At 39.3% G+C, this 11,464-nt stretch overlaps 1 protein-coding gene across 1 annotated transcript in view; it reads left to right on the top strand.

Moving 5' to 3' along the window:
* Positions 1-372: 372 nt before the first annotated feature.
* Positions 373-11,464, top strand: part of ACTR8 (actin related protein 8) — a 19,217-nt gene continuing 8,125 nt past the window's right edge. Inside the window, exons 1-8 of the mRNA XM_015816207.1 lie at positions 373-577; positions 2,987-3,157; positions 4,828-4,938; positions 5,160-5,264; positions 8,818-8,991; positions 10,016-10,109; positions 10,992-11,124; positions 11,429-11,447. Of these exons, the coding sequence (XP_015671693.1) occupies positions 434-577; positions 2,987-3,157; positions 4,828-4,938; positions 5,160-5,264; positions 8,818-8,991; positions 10,016-10,109; positions 10,992-11,124; positions 11,429-11,447 (951 nt within the window). The 5' untranslated portion in view covers positions 373-433. The remainder of the gene's footprint in view (positions 578-2,986; positions 3,158-4,827; positions 4,939-5,159; positions 5,265-8,817; positions 8,992-10,015; positions 10,110-10,991; positions 11,125-11,428; positions 11,448-11,464) is intronic.

Genomic DNA, 11,464 nt, shown 5'->3' with positions numbered 1-11,464 from the left:
AGGTGACAAAGTCGCCAATTTCACCTTTTGTCAAGCTGGGTTGTAGCTTCACCCACTTTTAAAATAATGCACTCCTTGGACGCGGCATCAGTTGTGCATCCGGCAACAGAAGGGCCGCCCCTCTGAGCAGCTTTCGCTTTTTGGTGTACCTAATGAAGAGGAAATAGGAACCGGGAAAGGCCTTTTTGAGAAGGCGGCGCATCAAGGTCCTTAAAAAAAAAAAAGCCGGCCGTGATCGACGGCTCGTTTCTCCGTCACCCGGAGGCAAAACCATCCCGGGATCGTTCCGATCCCCCGGAGGAACCGCGGTCCCGCTCTTCCAGCCCACCTCGCGGGTGAGGCAGGGGCGGGCGCCTGCTCTCGCTGCCGCTTTCCTTCGGAGGAGGAGTCCCGGTCGGCCCTTCGCTCGGCGGGCGAGCGAGCGAGGAAGAAGATGACCCAGGCAGAGAAGGGGGAAACTGCTGCCGCTGCGGCGGCCGCAGAGAACGGGAAAGACAAAGAGCGCGACAAGGAGAAGGAACAGCGCGGCGCCAAGAGGCCCATCGTCCCCGCCGCCGTTCCCGACTCGTTGCAAGAGGTGAGCCCTGCGGCCGGCGCGCAAGAGTCGAGTTCAACCGCGCCATCCCCGGGCCCTTTCCAACGCCGAGTCCTCGCAGCCGGTCTCGCCTCCACCGAGACAGCGTGCAGGAAGCCTCCAGCAATGTGGAAAGCTTTCTCGGCGGGCGCTTGATAATTCAGGCCTGCTTTTTCTGTTGCCCCGGCAGCTAGACACACGCACGCACGCACACACATACACACACGCACACGCCTGCCTATCTACCTACCTTCCCCCCTCCACACACACACACACACGCACGGTTGTATTGTCCTAGGAGGCCACCCGGAAGATCTCTGGGGCTCAACTAAGCCTGGGAAGCCAAGTATCAACCCGGAAGTAGCGTGGGCTGCCTCAAGAGTGCATGCGTCCGTGTAGCCATCAGGACTTGAGTTCAGTTTGATCAAGTATTCTCCTTAGTTTAATTTAGTTGCAGAAATGAGTGCTTTCTATAGTCGTTCACGTTGGTAATCTAGATTTGAGCGTTTCTTTAAAAATACCCCAACACCCCAGAAGACAAACTCAGGATCCAAAAAGATCTTGACAAACTTGAACAATGGGCCCTGTCCAACAAAATGAGTTTCAATGTGGAGAAAAGCAAAGTCTTACATTTATGCAGGAAAAATCAAAGGTACAGGTACAGATTGGGCGATAACTGGCTTAAAAACAGTAACTGTGAGAAGGACCTTGGAGTCCTAGTGGACGATCACTTGACTATGAGTCAACAGTGTGCAGCAGCAGCCAAAAAAGCTAATACAATCCTGGGTTATATAAACAGAGGCATAGAATCAAGATCACACGAAGTATTAGTACCGCTTTATAAAACCTTAGTAAGACCACACCTGGAATACTGCAGCCAATTTTGGTCAGCATATCACAAAAAAGATGTTGAGGGTTTGGAAAAAAATCAGAGAAGAGCAACTAAGATGATCAAAGGCCTGGAGACTAAAACATACGAAGAACGGCTGCAGGACTTGGGTTTGGTTGGAAACTGATCAAAGAGAGAAGCAACCCGGAATTAAGGAGAAACTTCCTGACAGTGAGGACAATTAATCAGTGGAATAGTTTGCCCCCAGAAATCGTGGACTTTCCATCACTGGATATTTTTAAGAGGCTAGACAGTCACTTGTCTGAGGTGGTATAGGTTCTCCTTCTTAAATGCGGGGGGGGGGGGGCTGGACTAGAAGACCTCCAATGTCCCTTCCAGCTCTATATATATCACATGTAGAATGAGTCAGGCTTTAACTTAATGTTGTTGTACCATTGCATGCTTCCCCCCTCCCCCATGCAGGGTATTTTTTTCTATTTCATTTATAAGTACGGTGACCATATTTTCTTGGGAAAAAAGGCGAAACATGAAAAAGGGTAAAATCTGAAAGAAGTCCATAAGGATTTAAAAAAAGTTTGTTTATAACTTTGTTTTACAAAGGAAAATTCAAGACCAAAACCAAGAAAATAAATCTAAAGGACAGCTTTCTAAGATAAAGGACTGTTCCTTTATAATAGAAGACATATGGTCACTGTATTTATAGGTGTATTGTACATTTGACTTATTTTGTGGCTATACTTGTAGCTTGAAGTGATACAGGTAGGCCTTGACTTACAACCAATCATTTAGTGACCATTCAAAGTTACAATGGCACTAAAAAAGTGACTTATGACTTTATGAAAATTGCAGTGTCACGTGATCATCTTTTGTGACATTCTGACAAGCAAGAATGTGGCAATAAAAGTAAAATGGGACAAAACTCACTTAACAACTGTCTTGCTTAGCAACGGAAACGTTGGGCTCAATTGTGAGTCAAGGACTACCTGTACTATCTAAGCTATAACATTTGCTCAAATGTGTCTCTTGTGTAACGATTTTTAGTAAGAATAAACTCCACTGAGATCAAGTATTAAAATACTATATACATAATTTCTCTTGCATGTGAATATTGCATGGAGACCTTCAGACAAGAAAATTTTAAAAATATATATTTTCTCCACTGTTTAATATTCTCTTTGGAATTTATCAGATTGGGGACATCATATTAAATCTGTGTACTTAACTGTTTGCAATATGATAATGTAAGACTATTCAAAAGTAAAATCTATCCAGTACAGTCATTTCTAGATAACTGCATAAGTATCAATCTGCTCTTCCACTTTTCCGTATTTAGGCATACATGTATCACTTTTACTTAGATTTGAATAAGGAAGTATGCAAATATAATATACGTTTTCATTGCTCTTAAGTGAAAAACTTTTTATTGATATAAAGTGAGTCTGCAATAAAACTGCATAACTCAATAACCTAGGGTAGCTTTCAATGGAATAAACTTGATTTATAACATTGTCATAGAAAATTGTTTTCAGATAAAATGGGGATTATTATTTTATTATTTTTAGCAAATCCAGAGCAACTTCATTATTGTGATACATCCTGGCTCAATGACTTTAAGGATTGGAAGAGCCACAGATACGCTTCCTGTTAGCGTCCCTCACATCATTGCAAGAAGACATAAACAACAAGGACAAATCTCATACAAAGACAGTTGGCTTCTAAGAGAAGGACTCAATGTAAGTCTTCAATATTTGGGTCTTACAGGAAACTGAATCAGTTGTTGCTTATATGAAATATATTATTTTCATGGCTTGTTCTAGTATGCTAAATTTGTGCTGTTTTCCAATCCTTTAGTATCTATGGCTGTGATTTCTACTTGTGCACTGTGCCTAATAAATAAGGCAAGAGATGGTTTAAGACTTACTCCACCCTGCAGGCTCTTTTGGGGAATACAAATGGCTTTTATTGAATTACCATCATCAATAGAATATAAATAGATTATCTGTATGTTTTCCAAATTGGTGAAAGCTAAAGTTTTGTTACATTATCTGGTTTCTACATTTGGGATCCATGCTTTTTATCCTTTGGGTGCAGGATATATTTTGTCAATAATAGTATTTCTGCTTTAAGGAAATCTCTGAACTTAGACCATAAGAGTCATATTGTCACAGACTACTGCCCACGTAAAACTTTGGTAGTATCTCCTCAGTTCTTACCACCAGCAGTAAAACATCAAATTCTAGCTTCCACAAATGGAGAATGCAAACCTTCCTCTCCTGGGGGGGGGAATTATATTGCTAGGCATGGACTGGGTAAGGATCAACAGATTGATGATTGGAATTCAATATGGCTAGGTTCCATAGTGATCTTCATCTTACTAGATGAGTCAGGGCTGCAGGAGTCTGTAGTCTTAATCCAATAACCAATATACAGTATATCTAAACCCTCCAACTGACGGCCAAAACAAGAATTTTATTCAAAAGGAATTTCCTCCATATTAAATTATGGTGTAACCCGCCCAGCAGGTGTAATGTCTATAATATTATCACAAAAATCAGCGGTTCCTACGGAATACCACCGAGAAAGCCTTCCTAGGTTCCCAGACACACAATTTTGATGAGGGTAGGGATGGTTCACCAAGATAGGGGAAGTGAACAGAATGAAAAGATATCCTTTATTACCATTCTTCTGTCATAGTTTTGGGACTTTCCTATCTCTCCAGGTGGTTGAGGTGGGATTGGCAGCAGTCAGTGTGCTAGGATGGCCTGTGTGGGTGATGAAATGGGACGCAGCAGTTAGTTTGATTACTGACAGAAGAGGATACATTTAAAGAGTTAATCTCAAATTCTTTCATCATCACACAACCCCAAAGTCTCAGCCCTGCTATAGAGCAGAAGCAGGCCCATCTGGACAAACATTTGGCTCAGGTCATTCCAGCAATTGTTATGGTGGCTCAGGCAGTCCCAGAATGACAAACAAGGGTTAGTCTAACCCTAATGTTGCCCAGTCCATCTTCACTATCTTTAGCTGGAGGGGTTGGTTCTGGCCACATGATCGCTAGTCCCTCTTCATCTAGTAAGGCCTCCTTTACCTGGAAGAGATCACCATTTCTGCTTATGGTTGCCAAAACTATAAATCAACAGATTTTTAAATTTCAATTTAACAATTGAAAAACGACAGTCAATTGTTGCCTGCTTCTTTTAGCCTAAGTATCAATTTACCGTACTAGCCATTTTGTGGGGGATATAATGAAATACAAAATGTGAAAGTTTGAGTTGTTATATAATGACATGGGTTTTTAAAAAAGTAATAGATTGTTGTTTGTATATTAGTTTCTGAAATACTGATACAAAATAATTAGTTCTAGGTTTGGAAGCAATCTGAATTACTGATTGATTTTATTTAGAAACCAGAAAGTACTGAACAAAGACAAAATGGGCTTAAAATGGTTGACCAAGCAATATGGTCTAAGAAGATGTCAAATGGTGCCAGACGTACACCTATATCACCTGATCAGGTACCTCATTTATAAACTGTAGTTAATACTAATAGCATGTTTCACCAAAGTTTGGGTTAATTGCACTGTCAGGATTGTCTTCAAGGACAATGGACAATATTTAGGACTATGCACGACTTTGGATTTCAACTGAACAGCCCTGCATTCTTAAAGTAAAGATTATTTTTTGTCTATAGCATGACATTTCATTTTTAAGTGATTTCTTTCAATGTTTATTCTAGATCCGATCATACAACAGACAAATGAGACCTGCTATTTTAGATCACAGTTCTGGGGCAAAATGGACAAATACTACTCATCATCCAGAATATGTTGTTGGTGAAGAGGTAGGGCTTTTTTCCCTCTCACTACACTAAAGTTACGTGTGTAATTTTGCTTTAAAAGTTGTTAAACTGTATGCAACTTTTAAGAGGTCTATTTTGACTTGATGCAATCATAAATTGCCTTTGCTTAGAAGCCAATTCCTGCTCCAGTAAGGATAAATGATTCCAATCTGTCTTCAGTGAGATTCTATAGTTCTTTCAAGAACGTCCCTATGATCATTTTCATCCATCCTGTCCGTTGTCTTTGGTTTCTTATATTTCTCTCAAGCATAATTCATTTCTTCTTCGGTCATCTACAAACACCACATTCACAAAGTATGTAAATTTCTGCTTACCAATTGTTGCCTCAAGGGGGCAGTTGGTCTTCATTATATCCTGAACAAGTTGCTTGGTCTAGTAATGTTCTCCAAAACCATAGTTTGAAATAAATATCTTTATTCCAGCATGTCTATCTAAAGAAAAAACCCCTGCTGCTTAAAGAATGGCAGACACATGCAGCATTCACCTTCTGAAACAACTTTTTGGAGACACATGTGATGCGGCACAACAGTGATATTTGTCAAAGAATTTCAAGCTCAATATTCATTAATTCTGATTGGTTTTGTGACCATTGTCATCCAAGAGTCATTTAATTTTCCCCTCCATTAAGACAGGCAGAGATCATGCGATAAAAAATTATGCTTTTCCCCAGTTTCAGCACTGCCTTTCTCATTTACTTCCTACTCTGTTCTGCCTTTTGGGGGGAACCTTTGTGGAGTTTCTATGTACGTTTTTTTTTTTTACTTCTTTATTCTTTCAGTTCTGACTCATTTTTCTTTCTGCTTCTCTGGTCATTGTGACTTATAGCGCTAGTGGCAAATAAATGGTCCTAAATTTGGAGGTAAAGGCAAACTTATTCACCAGGAAACCCAAATAGGCAAAATATTATGTATTTTTAAATAATGTGTAATTGAACAGTGGTCATTTGTATATAATGTATTCCTTTCTGTTCTCTCTCCAATTAAAAAAGCAAAGTACAGGTAGTCCTCGAGTTACGACCACAATCGAGTCCAAAATTTATGTTGCTAAGTGAAACATTTGTTAAGTGAATTTTGTCCCATTTTATGACCTTTCTTGCCACGGTTGTTAAGTGAATCACTGCAGTTGTTAACTTAGTAACATGGTTGTTAAGTGAATCTGGCTTCCCCATTGACTTTGCTTGTCAGAAGGTCACAAAAGCTGACCATGTGACTCCCAGGACATTGTAAACGTCATAAATATGAACCAGTTGATAAGCATCTGAATTTTGATCATGGGGATGCTGCAATGGTCTTAAGTATGAAAAACGGTCATATGTCGCTTTTTTCATCACTGTTGTAACTTTGAACAGTCACTAAATGAACTGTTGTAAGTCAAGGACTACCTGTAATTTTTTTTTTTTTAAAAAGGGTAGGTAGCCACATTATAGTTTGACGGTGGACGTGATTTTAGACTTAATTTCATTTCAAGTAGCACAAAGAAAGAGAAAAAGGTGATATTCCACAAAGGAGAGAAAGCTGATCAGAGGAATGGAACATGTCCAGATAGCTACATAATATTGTGGTTTCAATCCATATTGACTCTAGCTTCTTCCCACATCAGCTGCAGCCGCATTTTGACAGTATACCATATTTAGGCTAGTAGGATATGTGGAAATTCCAAATATTTGTGATCAAATTTTGCATGAAATGTTTTATTTATATTTTGAGTTGCAGGTGAGAGATGGGCGGTGAATAAATGTAATAATAAATAAATCCTTACACAGTAAAATATTATAATATAATATAATGTTAATATTACATATGATAACACCGTCAGCAGAATTAAAACTCTTCCTAGTTAGTAGAAACTATGTTTTGCTTGTTTCTTTTTATCCTTTTCAGGCATTATATATTAATCCTCTGGACTGTTACAGTGTTCATTGGCCTATTCGGCGGGGACANCATTTTGAAGTTCCAACATTGACCCCCCCCCCCCCGTGGTCATTTGACTGCATTTTGGGCACTTGGCAAGCAAGCTGCATTTATGGGCATTTGCAGGGCCTTGGTGTCACATAACTGTGGTTTATATTTTTGTCAGAATCCAGCGTTTACTTCTGGTTTCTGGCAAAAGCCAGCCCTTAGTGAACAATTGGTTTGCTTAACGACTGCTGCAAAAATGGACATAAAATTAGATCCAGTAATGTGGTGACCCGCTTTATGACCCTCGTGATTTACATTCTTAATTGCAGGACTAAACTGTGGCCGTAAGTCAATGGCTAACTGCACTTTATAAGGCCCTTTTAAGTAGCTTTTTTTAAAAAAAAAAATCTGAAATACTTTTAAATTACTTTCTTCAAGTTAAATAGCTTCTTCTGAAAAAGCCGATGTTCTCACAACTGTGTGTGGTCTTTTCTCTCTTTTTAGGTTACGTCTTACATATGGTGGCTCTGACATATCAAGATGTTTTTATTGGCTTATGCAGCGAGCTGGGTTTCCTTATAGAGATTGCCAGCTAGTTAAGAAGACAGACTGTCTTCTTCTCCAACACTTAAAAGAAACATTTTGCCATTTAGACCAGGTAAGATCTAAAACTGTCAGGCTTTGCATTTTTTTAGGTCAGAGTCTGTTATGACTGAGGCATTTTAAAATGTATAGAGAACACCTCTGGAAGTTTATAAAGCTAACGTGTATACAGTTTATGACACTGAAAAGGGAGAAGTAAGTAAGAATTGTGATGGCTTAGTGGTGAAGACTCTCACCTCCCACTTGAGGTGTTCAATCCTAGGTAGTGGCAGATGTTTCACTCCTAGGGCACAAAGTAAAAAAATATCTTCTCTGATATTTCTATTCCTAGGTGTCAGGAAGGGCATCCAGCTAGTAAACTCTCACCTCCATCCAGTTACCCTAACTCTACCCTGAATTAGGGAACTACAGGGTCGTAAAAAGGGGGAAAAGAAACCAGGAGATTAGTCCTGCCTTAGGCAGGAAAGTCAGCTGGATGACTTTGGGCTGGTCACTCTCTATATGCCCAACCCACCTCACAGGGTTGTTTTGTGGGGAAAATAAGAGTAAGGAGTTTTAGATATGTTTGCTGTCAAGAAAGAAAGGTGGGTCCCAGCTGCAAAATCATTGCTAATGTACTTGTTTAATGTTGTCAAAAGTTACATCACAGAAAAAACCTTTCACAGTTTGATGGACTCTTTAATAAAGTTTTTTTAAAATATCTTCTTTGGCTATTACTAGCTAAGCTATTAATCTGTGGAAAAACCACCAGTAATAGATTTCTCAGGAAGCTGTTAGATTAGCTTCCTGAGAAATCTGTTACTGGTGTTTTTCCACAGATTAATAAATCATCAACCCTTACTTCATTGACTATTAACAAAAACACTTGACAAAAGTGTTATTCACTTACCTGGNTAATAAATAAATCCTTACACAGTAAAATATTATAATATAATATAATGTTAATATTACATATGATAACACCGTCAGCAGAATTAAAACTCTTCCTAGTTAGTAGAAACTATGTTTTGCTTGTTTCTTTTTATCCTTTTCAGGCATTATATATTAATCCTCTGGACTGTTACAGTGTTCATTGGCCTATTCGGCGGGGACAACTGAACCTTCACTTAGGACCTGGGGGCTCCCTTACTGCAGTCATTGCTGATCTTGAGGTCATATGGTCGCATGCAATTCAGAAATATCTAGAAATATCTCTGAAGGATTTGAAGGTGAACAATGATTAATGTCAAGTCAATGTAACAAGGACAGTCAACTTTCTACCATTATTACTACCATTAATATACCCTGAAGACATATACCATGTTCATTGGCATCACTTTCTTACATATTAGCCCATCCTCAAGATTATAATGATAATTTAGTTATTTGATATCTATAGCCTCCCATTTCACATATATAACTCTTAAGTGGCTTACCATAAAATAAATAAAGTACAGAATATACAGAATACACAATAGAAAAATAAACACATAGCAGCCAAGCACCATCTTGCTTGAGTTGAACTAAAGCAGGGGTGTCAAACTGCCAGCCCACGGGCCAGATACATCATAGCGAAACCGCGCCCACCCCATTGCCAGCAGTGGCAAAAAAGTCATGATACGTCGCAACATGTCACGTGATGTTGCGAGTTTGACACCCCTGAACTAAAGCCTATTGTGCCCCATCTGGCCTTGACAGACTCAGGGCAATGAGATAGAGCCTCCAGGATGTAATTCAGGCAGCCAATAGGTTGGGGAAGTATAAAGCTGAGTATCATTAGCATATTGATGATAGCTGCTCCCAAACAGTTGGATGATCGCACTTAGTGACTTCATGTAGATGTTAAACAGAAGAAGAGAGGATACTGAGCCCTGCAGTATCCCACAAAGGAGAGGCTGCCAGCTGGATCTCCACCCCCCACCCCCCCATCATCACCAACTAGACCAGGGGTAGGCAACCTTGGCTCTTTTATGACTCGTGGACTTCAATTCCCAGAATTCCTGAGCCAACATGGCTGGCTCAGGAATTCTGAGAGTTGAAGTCCACGAGTCATAAAAGAGCCAAGGTTGCTTATCCCTGAACTAGACTGACCATTTCATGGCTATCTAAATTATTTTATTTATTTAAATGCTGACATTAACATTTACCAAAACAATAAACTTATTTCAGCTGCCTGTTATTATTTAATTGTCCCATGGCATTGGTCATTCTGTCTCATGATGCTGTCTTCTTTTTTTCCCTTCTCTTGTTTAGTATTACAGATGTATTTTACTAATTCCAGACATCTATAATAAGCAGCATGTGAAAGAAATAGTAAATATGATTCTCCTGAAAATGGGCTTTTCAGGTAATAAATCACTATAATCTGCTACCATATTGTTTTAAATTATCTTAATTTATGCATTTCAATCACAATTGTTCTGTGACTTCGAATTATCTTTGTGATTCTTGCCATGCATCCATCTAGTGATAAATCCATCATTTTCAGCTGCCAAACTGAGATGCAAGTCTGGCTCTAAAGATGGAATTGTATTGATTTAAACCTATCTAGAGTATGTCTACACAATGTAAACCTTTTTAACTGACTTAACAGAGCCTTCCCTTTATTATTTACTTACCGTACGTTGCCAAAAAGAAAAGTTCTGAAGTATTTTCTATATTCCAGGAAAGGGTGGGTAGTAGTTTCTTAAGAAACCACTGAAGAGTTGAAGAGTTCATTTAGCTGTTTTATTGCTCAAGCCTATATATAGCAATCTTCTCAGAATTGAAGGTTTGCATGTGGGTAAGACTAGATAAGGTTCAAGAGCATTCAGGTATGCATGTGTTGGACTTTGCCCTCTTGTGCCCACATAAGGATTCTAGACTAAGTCCAGATTTGACTCCTCCCCATGGCTTGCCCGTCTCTCTCCTACACTTTATAAGATTGCAGTCTTAGACCTGAAAAGAACAGCCCATTCTTTTTTAATGAGATACAAAGTTTATATAAATGAGAGTGATTAGTTGGGAAATAAAGAATCATGGAAAACAGATAGATTTCCTGGATAAGTTGACCAATTGACAAAAGACACAGGTGGAATCAGGCACGTTTCTTATTTCTTTGACAATGGACACATAAATTGAGTTTTATAAAACGGGATTTGTACATTGTTCTGTAGCGTATGACAAATGCAAAGCTATCTTTGTACAATAGAAATAGTAGATAGCATTTACAGCATCCTTTTGTTTTTAGGAATAATCGTGCATCAGGAATCTGTATCTGCTACTTTTGGAAGTGGTTTAGGCAGTGCATGTGTTGTTGATGTGGGGGATCAGAAGACAAGCATCTGCTGCGTTGAAGATGGGGTTTCACATCATAACACCAGGTAACAATCAGAAGTTGGGAACAAACATTTTACATGCATTTAAAATTTTTAGTAAAATTTAACATTTTGTCCAGGCCAAAGAATTCTGTGCAAATAGTCCTCAATTATAACCAGTTGTTTAGTGACTGTTTGAAGTTTCAGTGAACCTCCCCAAAACTACTAATGTCCCATTTTGAAGTTCCAACATTGACCCCCCCCCCCCCGTGGTCATTTGACTGCATTTTGGGCACTTGGCAAGCAAGCTGCATTTATGGGCATTTGCAGGGCCTTGGTGTCACATAACTGTGGTTTATATTTTTGTCAGAATCCAGCGTTTACTTCTGGTTTCTGGCAAAAGCCA

The sequence above is a fragment of the Protobothrops mucrosquamatus genome, unplaced genomic scaffold (genome assembly GCF_001527695.2).
Source record: "Protobothrops mucrosquamatus isolate PMUCROS unplaced genomic scaffold, P.Mucros_1.0 scaffold414, whole genome shotgun sequence".
In the NCBI taxonomy this organism is placed as follows: domain Eukaryota; kingdom Metazoa; phylum Chordata; class Lepidosauria; order Squamata; family Viperidae; genus Protobothrops; species Protobothrops mucrosquamatus.
Note: the sequence above shows the minus strand (reverse complement) of the source record. Positions and strands in the feature narration are given on the sequence as shown.